Raw genomic sequence first — 22008 nt, 5'->3', positions numbered from 1 at the left:
AATCAACATTTTAATAAGAATGGAATGTACAAAATATTGTTTTCACCAAAAAAGTTAAACCCAATTAACCAAATCAGAGAACCACATTCCAGACATTATATCGCTTTGAATTATTAAAAAAAAAAAAAGAATAAAGTATATTCTTAAAAAATATATTAACAATAACAATAACAAAAATTGAATAGAATGACAAACATTAAAAAAAAAAAAACAATAATATTATTTCCGCTGTTAATCAGAGATGTTTTATTGAACGGAACGAAACGATTTAAGTAACAAAAGATTATATCATAACTTTATTTTGTATTTATGCGCCCTTCAATTATACACAAAAAGGAAGAAAAAACTAGTAATTGTTTTCATCAGTACGAAAGTGTAGAAAAGGTAATTTGATAAAATAAGTTTTGTGCAATTTATTTGGACGTGATGTAGAATTTTTACCAAAAAATAAAAAAATTTTACGTTAATAAATCCTAAAAACTGAATTTATATGAATAAACTTGAATTCCAATTGTGAGTCTGTTTGTCTATGTTTTTGCACCAACCTCGGAAACAACATTTAAATGGGCCCCGTTTATTGGTCACGTTAGGCAAAATGGAGAGCTTACATTAACGACTCGGTGTGGCTTTTAATTAGGATACGGTATCTAGAAGAATTCTCACTTCACGAATATAAAGTGAAGTTGATTTTTGAAAATCTTTAGAAATACACAAAATATGAACGTTTAAAACTCGTAATTAACAAAGAGGAAAATCGACTTGTGACGTCATTGCACGGTATCGCCATAAAGATTATATATAAAACTTTTTTCTTCAAAAGTGAGATAGACAACAATCTTTGAATGTTTGTTTATAACTTCTTCATTTTTCAATTAATTTTAATTTTACTTCAAAAATTGTTATGGTATCAAGTCTGCTTTTACAATTTTATGGGTAATGTGACAAATTCGGCATCACTAAACTACCCTATTTGTATTGCTAAAGAACATGACAAATGATTTTTTTAAATTCCCTTAAAATGAATGGAAATGCGATCTGATAAACGCCATTAACGCAAGCGCTTTCAAGAGCCAAGCGTACTTTATCTCTACCCAATTTCAAAGAAAACAAATGAAAACAAACAATTGACTGAATGAATTGTTGAAATACCATGCATAGTCATTGTTGATTTCTTTATCACATAACACATTCATACATGTGACACATACATAACTGATATTAAAGTATGGTACATACTATAAAATTTTCGCCTAATTGGCACCCTCACGGGTAAACAGTGATGTTTAAGAAAAAATGTTTCAAGCAAAAGTTGTTTATTTTTTGATAAAAAACATTTTTTACATTTAAACTTTTGTTCTATCTCTAACGGTTTACAAGATGGATCCTACGGACCCAAGACCCAATTGACCTATGATGCTCATTTACGAACTCGACCTCACTTTTTACGTTCTGAGTACGCTGTAAAAATTTCAGCTCGCTATATTTTTTCGTTTTTGAGTTATCGTGTCCACAGACGAAGGCCGGACAACCGGAAATGGACTAATTAGGTGATTCTATGAACACCTATGGCAAAATTTTGTGCGTGGCATCAATATTTTTAAGCGTTACAAACTTGGGACTAAACTTAGTATACCTTGCATATTACATATATGTATGGTATAAAAATCCAAAATTCAGTCGCCTTAAAATAAACGATTTCGTGACGTTACAAACTTTTATACCATTTTTTTTAATAATTTGATTAAATTATGGTACAATACACAAATAATTTTATTGTATATAAAACTGTTAATCATTTTTCATTATATAATGAATGTTATGAATTAATTGTACAATTAATAATAATAAAATATTGGATAATATTGATGTATTAAAAAATATTTATGCTTCATTCGTAACGGAAGTAAACGTTTTTAAACGTATACATACGTATAAAGAATGAATGGTTATGCTTGAATTCACTAAAGTTTTTAAAACCGTAACAAATCAAATAAATAAAAAGATGATTTTTGAATTCATTTGAGATGAGTATACAAGTAATTAAAAATACCTATTGTATAATTCGTTTACGTGTAAGGCCACCAAGGAGAGGATGGTTAGGTTAGCAATGAAAAAAGAACAATGAACGATAACTTTAGGCTTCAAAAGCACCTAAAACTGTTTAAAAACTAATTGCAGAAAAAACTAAATTTTGTGGTATTAAAAAGTTCCTTGAGTAAAATGAGTGACAGAAAATTTGATATTTTTGATATAAAGCCCAGGAATAAAATAGAAAAATTTTCATTCTCATGAATCATTTGAATTCCTACATCATTGCGGTGTTCTATTATATTTTAGTCGCATCTAACTTTAGTTTTTAGGGACTTTTGGTCCAACAATGTTAAAATTGATTAGTCCTTGACGCCGGTAATTGAAAAAAAATAAAAAAACTTCCAAACAAGGAAACTTACCATCTTCACCGGCAGGCAGATGTGCACGAATAATATCAGCAGCTTCATGTAATAAATCTTCACGAGTTACATCCAATGGTAATGCAACTAGCATACCTTGACCACGGACTGGTATACTCTCACGCTCTTTAACCCATGCACGTGCAGCACGTAATGCAGTACAATCTTCATGCATATCACGTATACCAGCAAATACACGAAAACCACGTGTACTTAAATGTAATGCCACCTGTAATAAAAATTTTATGTTATAATTTAGCAGTTTTGGATCATAATTTTAAGTTTTTATGATCATAATATGTGTTAAATTCCTACACAATTAGCGTAGTTAATTTTGATTAGTAAGCATGGTTTATTATTTTATTTTGCAACGAATCGTCATTTGTATGCAAGGCTTAAGCCTCTTGATCGATTTATGATGGATGCATACTTGGATTTTTACATTAACTGGCGTCTAAAATTTTTGTACGAACTTCAATTAAAAATTTATGCTAAAGGTAACGTGTTTGGTACCAAAAGGCCTTGAAGAGCATATTCTAACTATGTACAGATCGATCAATCGAAAGGCTTATGTCTTGTAGAAAATTCATTATTTGAAAAGGGATTGAAGGAGTGAGTCAAAACTATTTCTTAGCTACCCGTAGCAAAATTACATAACTTTGCCGCATAACTGGGACTTCTTAAGAAACTTCGGAAAAATCGTTTGTTTCTAATCAATCTAGTCGACATCGGTTTTCTTTAACTATTAAACAAGTACCTGATATCGACTAGAATCGTAATTGTGTAATAATATCCCAGATCCATTTATTGAATCAACATCTTGACATAAATGGGATCCAAAAAACATCGATCACGGCAAATGAGACCCAAAAAAAAGCTCATTTGAAAAATATATGAGGATTTTCAAAATATTCCCACAACCTTAAACAGGAAAATTTTGCACATGATTTTAAGGAAAATCTCAAAAATGAGATTTTGTAAATTGAACGATTAATTTTGGACTTTTCACCCCCTGGGCTTGGGCAATGAAATAGGAAAATAAATATATAGGGATACGAATTATAAAATTATTAATTACTCAAAAAATGCTCATGGAACGTTCGCATTACCTGGAATTCCGCCCAAAAAGATTTCTGAATATGTGCTTCATTTCAAGTACTTATTTAGAATATAATATTTGCAATATATTATTTTAATAATTGACATATTACTAACGAGAGAAATTTTTCTTATTAACTACGTGAGTACTTCACGCAAAAATCTTTTATTTTTTTGTTAAATTATAATCAACTTTTTTTGTATCATAAAATTTATAAAATAAAATTAAAAAATTTTTGTCTTAAAATTAATTTTAACTTGTTCTACTTAAAACATTATATATGTTGTTAATATCAAAGAATTTTTTAATACACAATCTAAAATAAATTTATTTTAAATTAGGTGAAAGAATCTTGTTTTTTTTTTTTTTTTTTTGTGTACCTGTTTTTTATAATTATATTTTTATATAAACGTAATAATAATCAAAAAACCACACCTTTTCAATTTAATTCACATTTTTAATAGATCTACGGCCAGGATACATTTTGGTAACTTATTTTAGAAAGAACTGAAATTTCAGAATCGGTCATCGATTTCGCTTTTAATAAGTATTTCTTCTAAGAAAATATTCGGTGCCGGGATTAGGAAATGGCAACGATATATCGATGTTTTAAAATTAATAAGTTTTCTCTAGAAATATTTAGGTACTTGATATTTATATATATATATCGATGTAATAGCGTTTTTGTTTAAGAAGTTTGGGTATTGAAATAATTACAAAAAAGCATCGGTATCGAAAGTCTATCCACTAACCGCCTATGACTAACCGCGTATAATGAGCGACACGTGATTAGCAAAGGAATTGTCGGCTGAATTTTACGAGACTATGATTGAACCATAGCTTTTCCAATAGTCAAGATGGAACTATACCCTGAAAGTCATAATCTGTCGGATTTTATATCGAACTACTATTTTTAAGTCAGTCTTGTTTCAATATTTCAGTTATCTTTTGCCATCTCTACCAGGGACTTCTCCTTCGGAGGATTACAAAATTTTTTAATTACGCGGTAAGCTTAAAATTTAGAATGTTAATTTAGGGCGATATTCAAATAAAGACAAGAATTGGATAAAAAAAAACAAAAATCATTCAATCACTTTTCAAAGCAGGATGCCGTCCTAAACCTCGAAAATTGTAATTACAGTCAGGTAACAGACATTCCGATCTTTCAAGTGACGGACAAGTCACAAAATGATCTTACATATTTCATTCAAGTATCATCTTATTTGACTATCCTCATCGATATGAATACTTATCGATTTTAAACTTCTTGGCAAATATGTGTTGTTTCTAAGATTATTTGTCAAAATATAATCTGGTCCTAGATCTGGAAATCTAGATTTTTGTTAAATATTGATTGAATAAATTACATAAAATTTATTTTGTATCTTGTTAAGAATAATTTAGATACATACTTATTCAATGTAGGTAATTGTAAACCGCAATTAGTTAATAGTGATAATTGAGTAGGGGAAATCGAGTTGTTAGTTCATATAGTGCTAATTGAGCCTTGTATTTTAGGACGGCTTTTTCCTTTCCCCTACATAAAGGTCTATAATTATTATATACTTAGTAAATAAGTTTATATATTAATAAATGTTGCTATATTTGTTTGCCCTTCTTTCACTTTAAAATAGAACAACGAATCGATGTAGATTACTTTTTTATCTGGGAAACCCTTTTTTTCCAGAAAATGCATATTTGAGTGGTCATGAAATGCATAATCAAGTGTTTATAGAGTGCGACAAATTCTCTGCTGCGTTTTTTCAGAATGAAATTGCACCTTTTTCGAAAAAATCGTAGAGAAAAGTTTAGTAGATTCGTCAAAAGGAAGCCACTCACGAAGTTTCGAGTATGTATTCATCATTTTAGAGAAAATTGTGGTGTCTATTATAAACTTAAATAAAAAAGTGCCATCACCAGAAAAAAAATTGTTCGGAGGTTTTCATTCATTTTTGAATGCTCCTGGAAATTATTCATTTTGCATGTAAATTTCGAAAGTTATCAAAAAAATCCACATAAATCGAAATATCTTGAAATGAAATACAAATTTTCTGAATACAATTTTTCTATATTTTAGTACAAAATGAATTTACCTGTAACCCAAATGCAGTATCACATGACGTAACAATCACAGCACGTCCACCACCAATATCACCAACATCTTCAGCAATACCACCTGGTTCAGCACGGATCTTACATAATAAATATAACAATAATGCACCAGCTATTGAAAACAATGCAACCAGTTGTATTGTTAGCACTAACGCAGTCTGGACATCCATTGTCATATTGTAAAATCAATGTCTTCTTGTTATGTGGTAGCTATTATTTTATCATCTGTAACAAAAAAAAAATCATTGTTTACTTTTTATGTTTTACAAAAGACTCCATATCTACAGGCTTTGCATATAAAAATTGATAGCAACCGAGCACGTTAAAACATAATGACTAATAATAAAGAAACTAAACTATAGCACCATGAAAAAAGCACCCTCGATTGCGAATTTTTATAAATTGCTGACTGAATTTGTCTGTCCATCATTTGGCAAAATTTTCGTTTATCCACCCTTCAATTTTAAATTTTCTGGGCATTCAAATTTACTCCAGCACCCCGAAATGCAAATTTTCACAAAATACAAATGCCATTTGTCTACTGTTCAATTAAATTTTTACGAAAGTATTTAATAAAAAGTAAATTGTGTTATATTTTGTACGATGGTACCGAACTCTCTGAAAACGCGCCTGACTCGTCGCGTCGAAAAATAATTAAAAAGTATTGATTCCGTGCGTAATCATGTTAGGAAGAATCAGATCGACGCCAGTGCTTCCATTAGATGGAGATAAAGGATCTTGTTGTGATTAATTTTGAATTGTTTAGTTGAAAATAGTATAGTAAATGTCAAATTAAAATTTTTGAAAAATAACATTTAATTAAACTTGTTGCATTAGAAATTGTGAAAATAGGAAACGAAATTGCATAAATAATATTTTTTAAATTTAAATTAACATAATTTTTTTAGAGAATAGTATTAAAGTTTCAATGTAAACCATATATACAATCCACAGATTTATATGTATATTCCTACAATTATATTAATAAAGTAGTGTGTCATTTCTATGCACGGAGCGAATAGAAGGCTATTGATATCTATATGGAAACATTCTCATCTAAGTGTTTATCGACCTGAAAGTCGGTTGTTAGTTTTCAAACATTGCCTTTAAAGATTATTTTATCTTAAAATAAAGTTTTATTTTTTCCTTTCTTATTATATACCGACAATTTGTATAAAAATATCTTTCTTTTTTTGCGTCTGGGAGGTAAATACATACATTCTTTTACAAAAATGATATTTCTTTAAAGAAAAATCAAATCAAATAACTCATCATCATCAAAAATAATGGGCATGTATGTATGTAGCTCAGAGTGAGTTTATTTATGCCTTAAAGATAAAGAATATAATTTTTTATTCAAAAAAATTTAATACCGTTATAATGTTTAATAAAATAATAAAAAAATAGAAGATTTCATATTTCTTTACAATATTGTAAGTAAATTTAATAAATAAAAAAATTGTATACAATAATAATTTAACGTTTAATTAACCCAAAAAAATATAAGGAATTGAATTTATAAAGAACAAATTTTATGGAGAAACACTCATATAATCTCTATACACAAAATTTTATCGACAAGTTCGATCATTTTATTGATCTTTGTAAAAAATATTTGTGGTGGAAATTTATGCAATATAATTTTTTTAACATTAATGGCATTAGTGATATTGCGAGAGAAACTAGACGATACGATACTAAGTCAACAAGAATAAGAATCTTGATTTTCAATAAATAATTGTCAGACAGATGGTATGGTAGCTGTGACTGGCGTGGAATTGTAACGGTAATCGGAAAAATTTGACCCGGAAAAAATACCGAAAATTTTAGACCCAGAGTATTGTTGTAATTACGTTTTTATAGACCCAGAGTACTGTTATGTGTTGGCTGGGTTGGGTTTGTTGACTATATGTAGGTGTTGGTTGAGTTCCGATATTTGAAGCCCTTGCGTTCAAAAATGGGACACCAGAAATTTTTTTTCGGTTTTTTCGACACATAATCTATTTTTCAACCAATCTCTTTTAATTTTATAAACTGTACTAATGACAAAACCGCAAAATTTGCTTCTTGCATCCCAATTAATCTTGCCGTTTCAGTTTAATTTTTTTTTTAAAGCGAATATCTACTACAGATATATATAATTTTACGATGTCCAAAGAAAACCAAATGATCCCTATATTTGACACAAAGCGACTTTGAGGGTGCGGTTTTACTCATAAGGCATGCCTATACAAAATGATTGTTTAATGCACAACATTCTTAAAAATTTTTAAAGTATCGGAAGTATCAAAAAATTTTTGTGCCACAAAAAATGGTTTTAGCGTTTGAATACTATATCGAAATTTGTATATGGAGGAAAAAAATTTTCAGTACATAATCAATAATTTTTTTTATAAACATATAGAATATTTAATACTTTTATATAAAAAAAATTGCTAAAACAAAAATAATTACAATTTTTTGTTAAAAATTAATTTACAATTTAGTACAAAAATGTTACCTATACTATTTCTTTTATAAAATAAATCTTTTAACAAAAATTTTAAAAATAATTTCTGTATATGTATAGCGAATTAATGTTTTATTGAATTAATTTTATATATTTACTTCGACTGAAAAAATATGACTTTCGTCCATTTTCGGAGATAAATACTTGAAAGCACAATTTTTCTGGCCAGAAATAGCATTCTAGTGTGTCGTATTAATACTAAAAGTAGAGTTAATGAACAGATGAATTTCATTACGATACGATGACTTGATGTTCTAAAATGCAAACTTACTTCGCCTAGCCCCTTAAGATGTAATTTGAATGATCTATGTCATAGTTTATCATAATAGTCAAAAATATTGAAATTTAATGGGTATAATACCAACCACTTTTTTATAGGCACATTCCTTCTCGACCTTTGCGAAATTCTGCAGTGCCGCACTCGTGGTTAAAAACATAATATCAATATTAATTTATTTTATTGTTATTTATAGGCAATTTTTTTACAGCTATGATATACAAATTACGTAATGAACAAAAGTAGTTGTTAAAATAATTTCTCTAGCCTGTTTTACCTAAGCGGTACATTTTTTGACCATGAGTCTCTTTTATGTCCGGAACTGGTACGATAAGCTTGGAAATGAGGAGTAAATCATGGAATTTTATAAAAGAATAAGGAAGATATCACATGGACAGGAAAAAATAGGATATAGAAATAATATATAAGATAATTTATACATTCATCATAGATTCCTGCTTTTTTGCATAGTTAAAAATAAAAATATTTCTATATATGTTTATAAATATTTATTTAATAGAATTATTTATAAATAATATTATTAAATATTGATAACAATACATTGCTTTTATTTTGTGTATTATATGTGGGTATATAAGTAATATGTGTTCATATACACATTACAGCGAATTTCCTCTTCAAGAAAAATGATCTAACTATTGCTTTTGTATCGACGATTTGTAAAAATTTCTTCACAAGTCATCGAATTTGCTTAGTAGATGACAAAATAGTCCTCGTAATGTTTGTATGCAATACAATTATTGCACTATTGGAATGAAATTTATTATGTCTAAACTACTTACAATTGATTACTGAATATATCACCGTAGATTTCAGTTAAAATCAACTTTTATCAATAAATATTGTTGATATTGTTAAAAAAAGGTCTTTAGGACAAAATTAACATTTTTCGATAAACCTCGTATACCAATGTAAAAAATTGATATCTGATTTTAAAAATAATTAATTCTTGAAATGGGCGGTAGACGAAATAAGTTTGAGAACTTCTGGGTTACAACAACCAATGTATAAACATGCATACTTTTTCAGCTAAACAAAATACCATTATAATACTATTCTCAATATTAAAATAAAACTTAATTTTGACCGTTATTACTTTATTTTAGACCTCATGAACTCAAATATCGATTATAGCGACAAATTTTCATTGAAATTAGTCAGCATGAACAGCCAAAATATGCACATATGCACATAATTTCATTTTAATATAAAAATTTACATATCGCTTATAACGACCAAATTTTTCGGTCCCCCAAAGTTACTCCAATTTATTTCATCTGTATCATAATAAAATACTTTCTCAACAAGTGATAATGTAATTTTTAACTATTCTAAGAAATAAATTCGTTTAGCTTACGCAGCTACTGCGTTATAAATTTTATTACATATATTCACCACGACTTTCGAATTTTTTTCTCTTAAAAAGGAACAAAAAATATTCAAGTATAATAGATTTCACATTTATTTCTAATTAAGTATATATTTAAAATGATAAATAAATAACTTATCTATTCATTAAAATAAAGAAAAAATTATTTACAACGTACTATACGTGTAATAATACAAGTATTGTATGATGACAATACTTGTTGCTTGTAGTATTATTTATAGTATTATTAATTCAAAAAAAATTTATTCGTATATCGGTAAATTTCACTTTATATAAGCATCCATTGTTCATATATAGAAAAATGTACAGATAATGTAATGTACAGGTAAATCGAATATACAGGTAAAGACTTATATTGATGAAAATTCGAAACTAATAAACGCAACGCAAAATGTTTTTTAAAAATTGTTTCCAGATTTAAAATCATTATCTTTATTTACTTTTTTTTCAACAACAACTTATATCTGATCAGCCTCCTAAAATTTTTATAGCAGGTACCTACCTTAAAATCTTGGTTACTTATAATTCCAAACTTTTCATAAGGACTTTAATCAAAATTAAAAATTCGTCTTAGCTTATAATATATTTAAGGTGGAATCGTTGGGAATACTGTTTATGTAAAAAATGAATATACCCATTTCGCTCCTTTGCGCTTCCACATATTTGAATACGATTTCAATAATTGAAGAAAAACTAATTATCTCTAAAGAGTTAAATAAATTTTTGTTAATTCAAAAAACTGTACTTTTTTTGTTAATTCAGAAAAACTGTATTGATTCATATGTTTGAACATAAAATGTATTTCATAATTGTTTAATCAGTAGGAACTTATTAATTAAATATCTAACATATTTGTCCGCATTTTATGAACCATCCTGTAATCTTATTTCCTCAATATCGGAAATCAAGATGTGAAGCTGAAGTTATTGTATTTATGCCATATATTATACGAATTAATTATGTAAATGTAATTAAAATTATATTATTATAGGTAATATAATATAAAATAATTAAATCAATAATCATTAAATATAATTAATTAATATATTGTGAGATAAAATCATTAATATCACATTGAATTAAAAATATTTTTTCATATATACTTCTTTGAACATTCGATGTTCGGTGTCTCACATTTCATAAAAAAGAATTTACTTCAGTTGTTCATGTACTGATAACGAAAACGCAAAACCAAAACTGAAGATCATTGAGGCTCAAAATTTGTTAAGTGCGGAATTTGCGGGTAGAATAAGAATAAGTAACTAAACAAACAAAACGATGTTATCTCAGTTCTCAGTTACAGAGGCTCAGTTATAAAATTCACTCGTTGTCTCATCAGTTATAGAGGTAACTATGACGATAAAATCGAAAGAACGGATCCCAGATATAGAGGTTTGCTTCGTCACACAAACAGAGGTAATTCAGTGCCAAAGTGTTGCTACTTTGGCATGAGTTCCAGTTATGCATGTTTCTCACTTATCTAGGTCCTTCTTAAACAGGTTCGACTGTATTTAAAAGATCCCGTTCCAGAATTTTTTCCTAGGGTTTTATATCAGAATTTAGAAATGATCTTTTAAAATAACAATACGAAATGGCTCAACGGGTTTCGTTCGCTTTACAGATATTTTCACTTTACAATATACAATAATTAAAATATCGATATTAATCTTTAGAAAACTAACAATATAAATTATCCTAGTCCCCATCAACTTTCTCGCTAAGCCATTATTAATAATTTCCATCGAGAAGATTTTTAAAGACATTCATAAAACCATAATATACATACAGCTCCGGTGAAGATCTGTTCACTGCATATGTACAGGAAAGTGAATGTAGTTAACTACACCGAGCTCTTAATCAATCGAACGATTGAAAAACTATGATTGGAGAATTTAAATTCAATAAAATTTCTAAAAAAAGATGTCTCATCTGGTTGTCAGAGGGGCGAAGATCGACCTTATATCGTCTCTTATACCACAAGATTGATCACACACTCTACGTTTCTACAATAAGAAAATGTAATATAAATATAGTGATAGTGTTGAGAAATGATTTTTAGCTTTGAATACAAAATTTAAAAATTTAGGTTTCAATCACAAAAATTTTTCTTGAAATTTTTTTACAAAATGCAAATTAAAATTTTGGTTAAAAGGGCTCTTAAAAAAATTATTTGACAAATTTTTTAATCTTCGTGTAATTAATTTCGTTTGTTCATTATTCCGAAATTATTATTTCAAAAAGATGTGTCAGAAAGTAGAACCTTTAAAGAAGGTGCAAAACTGTTCTTAAAATGGTCCTCAGGAATACCTAACACAACCATATATTCACCATAAATTCTGGTTACACAATTACTTTTTTCAGCGGGTTTTAGCGAGTATAAAATAGTATGTATCTAATAATAAATAGTAGAATTCAATAAAGTTATTTTTATTATATTTATGTAATTAATATGAATAATTGAAACCACACAATCATTTATTATTCATGAAATAATGTGATGTGATTATAGGAAACATATTTAGAGAAATAAGAAAGTTTATGTAAGCTTATATTTATAAAGATTAAATTACAAAGAAATTATACAGAAATAATACACATTAAGAAAAGTGATTGATGAACACTGATTCGAATGTAACAGTTTTTATAGATTATTTCCTAAAAATCTTTTAAGTAGAAATAATCCAGAATGATTTTTATTTTTTTTAAAGGACGACTTACATTTTGATTGTACTCATCAATCGCCATTCTCATAATTAAAAGTTTATTGCATATTTATTATGAAGAAAGGCTAACAAACTTTGCAATGCTCGTGATGTCAAATTTGATAATTTTTCTTGACTAAGTAATATAATTGTTATTGGATTTGAGAAATTTTTGTTTTTCTAAGAGTTTATTATAAAGAAATAAGACTGACATGCATGAGATATGAACAAAAATTTTTACGCGTAGGTATATATCTAATTTATTTAATATCATTCAAGAAATTAAACTTTTCACAAATTATTTTGAATTCTCTCATCGTAAATTAACGTTTTATCACGTAAATGTTAGTTTAAATGTATGATTTCCTTCCGGAATACCGGAAAGTTACCATATTTAAACATACACTTTTTGTTCATGAACTTTTTATTACGTAATAAATATATGGATATGCCTCTAAAAAATCTATTGTTTTACTGCATGAGATAACTTTTAAAAGACTACTTAAAAATATTATTTTATACCAAGTGGTCCACATGAACGTCGTTGAAATTCCCAATGTAATAGGATGGAATAGAATACAAAAATTTCAAAATGGCAATGGCCAAAAAGAATTGAAGAGTGAAAATTGAATCACCCAAATTTTGTTTCTAGTTTGAACGATATTGCTAACAAATTAATGTACATACATTTAAATTTTAAGGATAAAAGGATGTATTTTTAACCCCCAAACCAAAAAAAGTGGTGTTATATATTTGTGTGCCTGTATGTCTGTCTATCTGTCGTTTAAACGGTCTTAGCTATGTTTCAAGTACGAGCCTAGGGATTCGCACCTGGAACAAATAAAAAATAGGCTATGATGCTCAAAATCGGTTCAGTTTGGGGCAGGCTCTAAGAAAAGAGATAATTTAATGGAGAATGTTCTTAGATATGTTTCAAGGGCGACTTGAGGGTCCCATATCCGAAAAATTTGGCGGGTGCATTTAAATTTTGTAAATTTCACCTGTAAATATCTGATATTTTTAAATGAATAAAAATAATTCACTTACACAAAAAATTCTATAATTGAGGTGATCCAATAAATGTTTGATAAACAAATTCATTAATTTTTTATAAGACCACTTGGTAAAATTATATTAATTAATATGGAAATAAATTTATACGTTAATAGATTTTAATTATAATATTAAATAGGATTTATAGTCAGTTATTATATTCGATTATATGAATTTTAATCTTAGTTTAAATTATAATTATAGAAATTCATTATAATTTTTACAGTCAAGGTTAAGTTTATTAATAATGACAATAAGAAAATGTACTTTGGAATTGAGAAAAGTTAAATCGATGCGTAATATGTAGGTTCTTTTATTTCTTAGTTTAGAATCGAATTCTACCCGCAAGAACGCGATAATATTTTCCAAATTCCAACTGAAAGGAAAACAAACATACAAGGACGAAGTTTTTTAGTTTTTAAACTATTATTATATGTGATGGAATGTTATCTGCGCTTCCACCAGAATTATAAGAATTATTTATATTATAAAATCGTTAAATTATTGTATCCTCATTACTCAATACGACGTTTTAAAGTGGATGAAAATCACAATTCGGGCACTATATACAAATGCATGTTTATAATTACTATTTTACCAGTTAATTATGTTTTAATTGAGTTCAAAGTTTAAATTCTATGTTTTAAATAAGTAGTTGATTGATCCATCTTACGCGTTGCATGCAATTGAATCTACACGAAACTAATAAAATCAAGGACAATTTAAAAACAAGGTCTCTCCCTTGTACTTGATCTTATTTTTTTTAACGGGCGAGAAAAAAAGTTGTAGACCTTACTAAAAATTACAAAAAGACATTAAAAATTGCCTTTTTTTAGTTTCATTAAATCATATTGAATTATTCACAAACACGGTCGATTATTTAATTAACAACTGTCGTTTTAATTAAATTTCTCATTAATTCACCAAAAAAAAATGTGTTCAACGGCGGAAGTAAACTTTCCATGGACACTTAAACAATTTTGTATCATAAAAAAATCTTTTTGAATTTCAAATTAAACTTAAAAAATAAACATTTTTTTATTACATGACAATTTTAACTTTCTTATATAAAAATTCTTACCGATATGAATTCTTAATTCGTACATGTTTTAATTAACATCTAAATGAAGAACTTTTATTATTCAATTTTTTAAAACTACTGTAAAAATTCAAGCTTAAATTATGTAATTTAAAAAACAAAAATCATAAAATTTTTAAAAGGTCGATGCTTAGAATTAAAAAATATTAAACATGGTTTCTCTAAAAACTTTTATTGTTATGGTGAAAGTGTTTTTTTGGTTTTAATAACATTTTTTTCAATGTAATAACTATTTGCTAATGGAGTTTCAATGTTTTCCGCTATAATATAAATTTTTGATACCATGTTCAACATTTCAACAATATTTTTAACAAGTACCTGTGATGTTGTTTAATTTCATAATTATTCAAAAGATATAAGTGTAAGTTAACTCGTATGAAATGAAAAATAAGCTAATTAGTAAATGATTCCAAGTTAACATTATTTTTAACAACCATGATAAAAACTATACATGGTTCGTCGTTATAAGCAGTTTTGACTGTACTACGCGATGAGATGGAATGTAGAAAAATGCGATTAGTACATTTAATAAGCCAGAAAATACCATCAAATGTGGAAAAGTGGTGGAACAAAGAAAACTGAGATAATTAGGGTAGTTTTCCCATCCCCAAAAGTACCCCAAATAGTAACAGTGAAAACAAATTAAGATTCCAACTCGAAAATCGTCTCCCGAAGGTTTTCGAGGGCGCTGATAACGAATCCAAGGTCAAAAAGAAACTGGGATGGTTGCAACCCTATAAAACTACCCCTTAAATGTTCCTGAAGGTCTAAGGAACACGTACACAAAAAATTTTTGAAATCAGAGCTGTTCTTTAATGCAGAAAATAATTTCTGAACATTTTGGCTTTGAAGCTAATTTGAATTCAATTTTCTTTGAATTGGATTTGAACCATATTTATAAAACAGATGGTTTATATCAGACTTTAATCTTAACTAATTTAGTCAAATTTGTGTCTAATAGACCGGATATATTTAAATACCATTTTAAAATATTTTTTTAAATTTATTTTCATTTTAACGATGAATTTATTTTACTTTCAATTAAGCGTAGTATACTATAATTATAAATTATCTACTGTGCCGAAACAAATTTTTAAGTATCAACTTAAAAATGACAAAAAAGTAAGTCAAGATCATTTCCAGTAAATAAATTAAAATTAACTAACATCTGATTCAAATCAAAATTGTTTTTTTGACTCTTTAATCAATCAACACTCAAAAAAACAGAGTGAGCATAGATCACCCATTATAACATTCGCAGGTGTATAGTTTCTATAGTATCCAAATTTTTGCAGTAAAATTTTCACTTTTAGAATAAAATCAAACGAAAACAATAAAACTAAGTATTATTTCGTACACAATCTAATTTAATTGTTAATAACTAAGCTTAATCATCCAAAAAAGTTCGTTGAGTTGAGATATGTTCGGGACGAAATACTCTAACCTTTTTTCAGTAATGCTCAAGAATTATTTGCTAAAATTTATCCCTCGTGAGGTATCGTGTAGAAACCTGTTTGTTCTGTTCACCATAATTAATGTATTTTAAATTTTGATGTAGATGAGTTTTGACCTTACGACCATCCGCATGAGAAGCGAATACCGTAACCTCAAGTCAATGATATCATCGAGAATACTCTAAATATTTCAACATAATAAACTGTAGAAAAAATTTGTCAGGCAATATCGCAGATTTTTATTTGTCTAGTCCCCATCCGCGCAATAAGGAACATAGTTTTGCAATTTATTTGCTTAGGTTTGCTTAGTCTCTTGTTTTTATTATGCGGATAAACGAGACGGAAATAACAATATGGTCTCTATTTTACGAAGGCTTGGTCTCAGATCTTCTAAGGATCTTAAGATTCTTAGAAAATTTGCCATTTTGACTGTAAATTATATTGCTCCTCGAATATTTATCACCTTACCTCCCGTTAACTCAGTTTCTATAAAAATGTTTGTATTTCAAAAGTAAATTATCATATTTTTGTACAATTTTATTCAAATTCATCGTTTCATTTTCCCCAAGTAATAATCTTCCTTATCTCATTTTCAAAATTGAAAACTTCTTAGAGCCGCCATTGAGAATTTACACATTTTATGTTACAGATTCAATAAATTACCATCCAATAAAATATCCCACATAATGCGTATTGACGTTTTGCTTATAAATTTAAATTAAACAACTTTCATTCTTCAAACCAATGATAGATTTTACGGATAGTTAAATAAACTAAACTATTTTACTATTAAATATTTAACAAAATAGTAAATGTAAATTTTTTTATAGCTGAAAAAAAATTCATTATAACCATCTAAAAATAAATATCCATTAAATTAACTTTTATGAATAATTAACAATTTTTGTTATGCTAAATGCTAATCGTGAAAAAATAACTTTGACATGTTTCTTGTAATTTTTATAGCTCTCTTAAATTTTTTTAATTTATAAAATATTACCATAAAATTTTTCATTTGATTTTCTAAAAAGGATGTACAAAAATACAGAAAATATTATCGACTAGCTTCATACCCGCCCGCTTCCATAACACTCGAAGGAATTGCTTTACACAACTAAAATATTTGCACAGTTTTCAATTTTGTGTAAAATAGTCATAATTCATTTACTACATCAGAAAAGAAGATGATTGATTGGCTATAGTTTTTTCCAATAAATAATTGCAAGGAATGAATAAAGAAATATTTATCTTTTCTTTGAAAAATGTATGATATTTTCAATTTTAATCCTACAATTGTAAAGCAAATTTAAAATATTTTTTTGAAAAAACTTTGGTCAACTGATTCCCTACTACTCAATGTAAAAGAAAACAAACTTTTTGTTTTTTCGTACAAAATCTACACTCCACAATATGGTCGGATTTATATATTGATCCTCATGGTCCAAGATTGATCGAAAAGTCAAAATATTTTTGCAAACATGTGAATTTGATCTTAGATGTGACGAAAAATTTTGAAAAAAATGTATACTCTTAAAATTCACAATATTCTCAACCAAACGGATAATTTTAAACTCTGATTCATACGCTTATATAGCTTCGATAAAAATGATTTGCGTGGAATTTTTCTTTTCAGTTCAAATTTTATATTTATTTTATTGTATAAGAACTAGCTGAAGAAACTTAGAGCGGTATTTTTTCCCATTTCACAAGGGCGGTACATTGTGTAAATCCGGATCTGTCCAAAATAAATTATATTTCAATTAATCCGGAATTTTCTGCTGTAAATTGATATATCTCGGAACAATTACATTCATTAGAAAATATCTAATGGATTATTTTAATTTGAAAATTTAATGATATTAAACAAACATATTGAAGGCACATTTAAACATAATAAAAAATGATTTTTTATTTTCAATTCAAAGACCTGAATAACTTTCTTATTTATCATATTGTAAGCTACAGGGAGTTTTAAAATTTTTGTTTATAAATTATTAAAGTTAAAAACTGCCTCTCTTTTATTTATTTCAAAGTCTTATTGAGTATTAAAAAGAAAGATCCCAATGCGAATAATTTTTTACTTTTCTCTCATTCTGATGACTCTCTAAGCAATCCGGACAAAAGGTTAATTATAATGTCTCTGAATACTGATTTTGAATTCTTCTTCATGGATTACAAAAGTATTTGACAGTGAAATGTAGCAAGTAAACGATTTCGATGCCTTGTTATCTCGTTTTTGCCTTGGAGAGGGTTTTTTGCAAATTTGAAAGATTACTATAATTTTTTTTAAATTTTCAAAAAATCACACAGAATTGACAAAGTTTCTGTGAAAATCAAAATCTTTTTTCCCGACTGTTGGCATACATACGAGGGGGGAATAATAAGAAGTGCATTTTTCGATATGTCCATTGCCAGAAAGAAGCAATTCTGTCATCATTTATATTTCTCATTTCAAAATTTTACAAACTTTCTTTATAAATATAATTTATGGATATGTTTAAATATAATATTTAATAATATTAACTGATTCTACTGACTGCAGGTATAGGTAAGTAGGACAATCGGAAATCATAAAAGACATTCGTTAATATATGTAGGCATATGAACACACAATTACACACAACGCACCACAAATTTATATAGAGTGAGCCATTTTAATATATTATGGAACGAATGTGTACTTCATTATTCAATTAATGTTATAACTTATGCCACAAATATATATGTTTTATTGAAAACTCAAAATGGGCGTTCTTAATGGAACACTCTTTATATTTAAACTTTTGTTCTATCTCTCTTACGGTTTGCAAATTTGGTTATATGAGCCCAAGAGCTCTATTGGCATATGTTGTTCAATTGTGTACTAAAACTCACTTATTACGTACTGAGCACGCTATAAGTATTGTTGAGAGTTTTTAGAATAAGAGCAATCTTGGGGAAATATTTAAGTGGATAGATTTAAATGGCCCATCGCGTATACCTATAGCGAGTGATTATCATATGATTTGTTTATAAAATACAAGTAAATGTTATACATAGTTTAAACATATCCAATTGATTTTATAAGAACGCACCATGACTAAAATAGGCATTCAACTGTAGAATCTTATGTAGATGGGCTCCACTGATTTTTAATTCTAGTTGTCAAGATGTCATGTACTAAACTTGCGTAATTGCTAAATAATCTTCGGTACTTTCCACCATCATAAACAAAATTAGCTTTTTTCTCATTTATATCCTTTTTTTTCCAACATTTCCAGAAAACTAAACTGGTCGATAGACAAAAGTTGGTCGGATTACAAGCAGTTAATTTAAGGAAAATTTCTGTTCTATTTACTATAACCGAAGTTCTTTTATTGTATGATAATAAACAATTAAGGGCAATTAAAAATATTTTGTAATAATTTTTTTCTTTTTAGTTCCGTTTTTTTGCAATTATGTTTTAATATGCAATTTTTATTAAAATATTTTGTTAATTATTTTTTTTATAATTAAATTCCTTCTTTTTATTAATTAAATGTTAATATTAATTATGAAATCAATCAGGTATTAAAATGAAATAATATTATTATTATAAAAAAAATATTATGAATTGAAAAATTATATATAATTTTTTTTTATTTTTTATTTTGCATTTTATAATATTTTTGCAATAAAAAATTTTGTAATTTATGCACTAATAACGGCATTAACATTTTAGCTAAGCTAAGTAATATACATAATTTTTACCTCTATATACAGGCCATAGTTGCTTAAAGCAAATTTGCAAAATAATAATCGATGAATAAAAAAATTTTTAATTGTCAAATTAGTAAAAAATAATTAAATAATATTATTATTATTATTATAAAAAATTGTTAATTGAAAAACAGGCCATAGCAAACTCCAAATTTTTTTAGTTAAGTACTAATGGCATTAGAAGAAAACGAAACTCTTGCTCGATTTTGCATTTGTACTTTCATTTTTAGATCATCAACTACTATTGTTATCAATAATGCAAGAGTCTTGCAAGAATCTTTAAGTTTTTGAAGACTTCTACAGTCTTCCACATTTACAGTGCGAAGATTTGGCTAATCACTATTTAAAAGTGGAGCCGCAGTTCAATTTCTACCTACGATATTCATATAAAGGTATTGTGTATACAGGTTTTGTGGCGTTCACAGCAGATTTTTTTATTTTTAATATTAAATATATGATAAAATGTTATTGTACAATCAATGCACAAATTATAAAAAATGTATTAGCATTAAAATTCCATACATAAGCATTGTTTACCAGGTCAAGTCAATAGTAAATAATTTAATTGAATATACCTACTTATTTATTAACTAATACCTATACTATATCGATATGTATTGTTTATTGATATAACAGTTGTTCATACAGATACAAAAAGTCAATAATTTTTTGCACTATTTTGCATTATTTACAAATATTAATTGACATTTTTACTCGTTTAATTTCAATATATTTAATATATTGTGTAATTTACAAAAACTTTTATGTCAGTTCAATTTTCTAATAATTTACCGTTTAAATTATAGAATTGAAATTAGTAAATTAGTGAAAATATCGGGGATTTGATGAGTATTTTCCACATTAAATGGTAAATTTTGAGGTATACAAACTTTGTGATTTATTGCGGCTACAAAATATGCTTTTAGAGGAAAAAAAAGTCCAATCAATATTCTAAAAAGTTTTAAAAATTGACATAGCTCAGCACTCTATTTTTCTATAAAAATATAAAAACGCTAATGCACAGCCTTTTTAATCAAGCCATGTAAAGCTTGGAAACGTTTAAAAAATTCGATAGAACATTTAGTTTTCAGAGGGAAGAAAAACCCGAAGACGTACGATGTACGTTGGCTGAGTAGCTATTTAGTCATTCTTTATCCGTGGGTAACAACTACACTTAATGCTGTGTCCGCCAGGTTATTACCAGTTTCAAACAATTGATGCTTTGTCGACCTCACACAAGAGATGAGTTAAACAGACTCATTACTAAAAAGTGAAAGGTACGCACGATAGGTATCGCATCAAAAACATAATGTGGTCATTTGATCGCTAGATTTTACTCTTCACATTTTTTCATACCTGGCGCTTATATGAAAATCAATTCTGTAATTTTGAAACGATATCTACCTTTATTTTCACATCGCTCTCACCCACCTAATTTTTTGTTGACTGTTTTCACCACTGCATAGCGAGCGACTCTCTGTATCATAAGGTAAAAATTAATGTTCAAAGTAAATATTGATTTTAGAATACTATTAAGAGTTAATCTAGCAAAAGTTTAGTAGAACAAACTTAAACTTCCGGAAGTTATCAAATTAATGGATTAAATATATTATATAAGTCGTTATAAACATTTTTTTTTTTTTTATTAATTATATTTGTAACATAAATATTTTTATTTAATTGAACAAATATTTTTAAAAGCAATTGCTAGTTTTTGTAATTTAAAAATGTAATTAAAATATTTACATAAAAAAGTTTAGATGATTTCAATTAATAAAGATTTTATGACTTTTAACAAACTATTTTTATTAATGTGTGTTTTGAGTTTATGTTTGTTATAAGATTCGATCGTTAGACGTCTTTTTTAGCCAAATTACTTGGAAAAAGCTATTGGAAACATACCAAGTTATATAATGGAAGCTTGCACATTTAGATGAAGCAAAATAGTTTCAACTGCAAACTCTTGAGTAGGGTGAAAATGTGTCGCGAGGGCTTTAATTTTTCTATTCACTCTCTGAGATAAGGTGGGTGGTACTATAATAATCATAAAATGGTCAATTTTCCACCATTTTATGTTCGTGCGATTCCTTTAAGCCGAAATTTC

At 27.3% G+C, this 22008-nt stretch overlaps 1 protein-coding gene across 1 annotated transcript in view; it reads right to left on the bottom strand.

Annotated features, from left to right (window-relative positions):
• The window catches only part of LOC123292205 (D-beta-hydroxybutyrate dehydrogenase, mitochondrial), a 51148-nt gene that overhangs the window by 23369 nt on the left and 5771 nt on the right, over positions 1-22008 (bottom strand). The window contains exons 2-3 of the mRNA XM_044872770.1: positions 5643-5886; positions 2451-2679 (exon numbers count right to left, since the gene is read on the bottom strand). Coding sequence (XP_044728705.1) covers positions 2451-2679; positions 5643-5837 — 424 coding nt within the window. The 5' untranslated portion in view covers positions 5838-5886. The remainder of the gene's footprint in view (positions 1-2450; positions 2680-5642; positions 5887-22008) is intronic.

This window comes from Chrysoperla carnea, chromosome 2 (genome assembly GCF_905475395.1).
Source record: "Chrysoperla carnea chromosome 2, inChrCarn1.1, whole genome shotgun sequence".
NCBI lineage: Eukaryota > Metazoa > Arthropoda > Insecta > Neuroptera > Chrysopidae > Chrysoperla > Chrysoperla carnea.
This window is presented reverse-complemented; position numbering and strand designations above follow the sequence as displayed.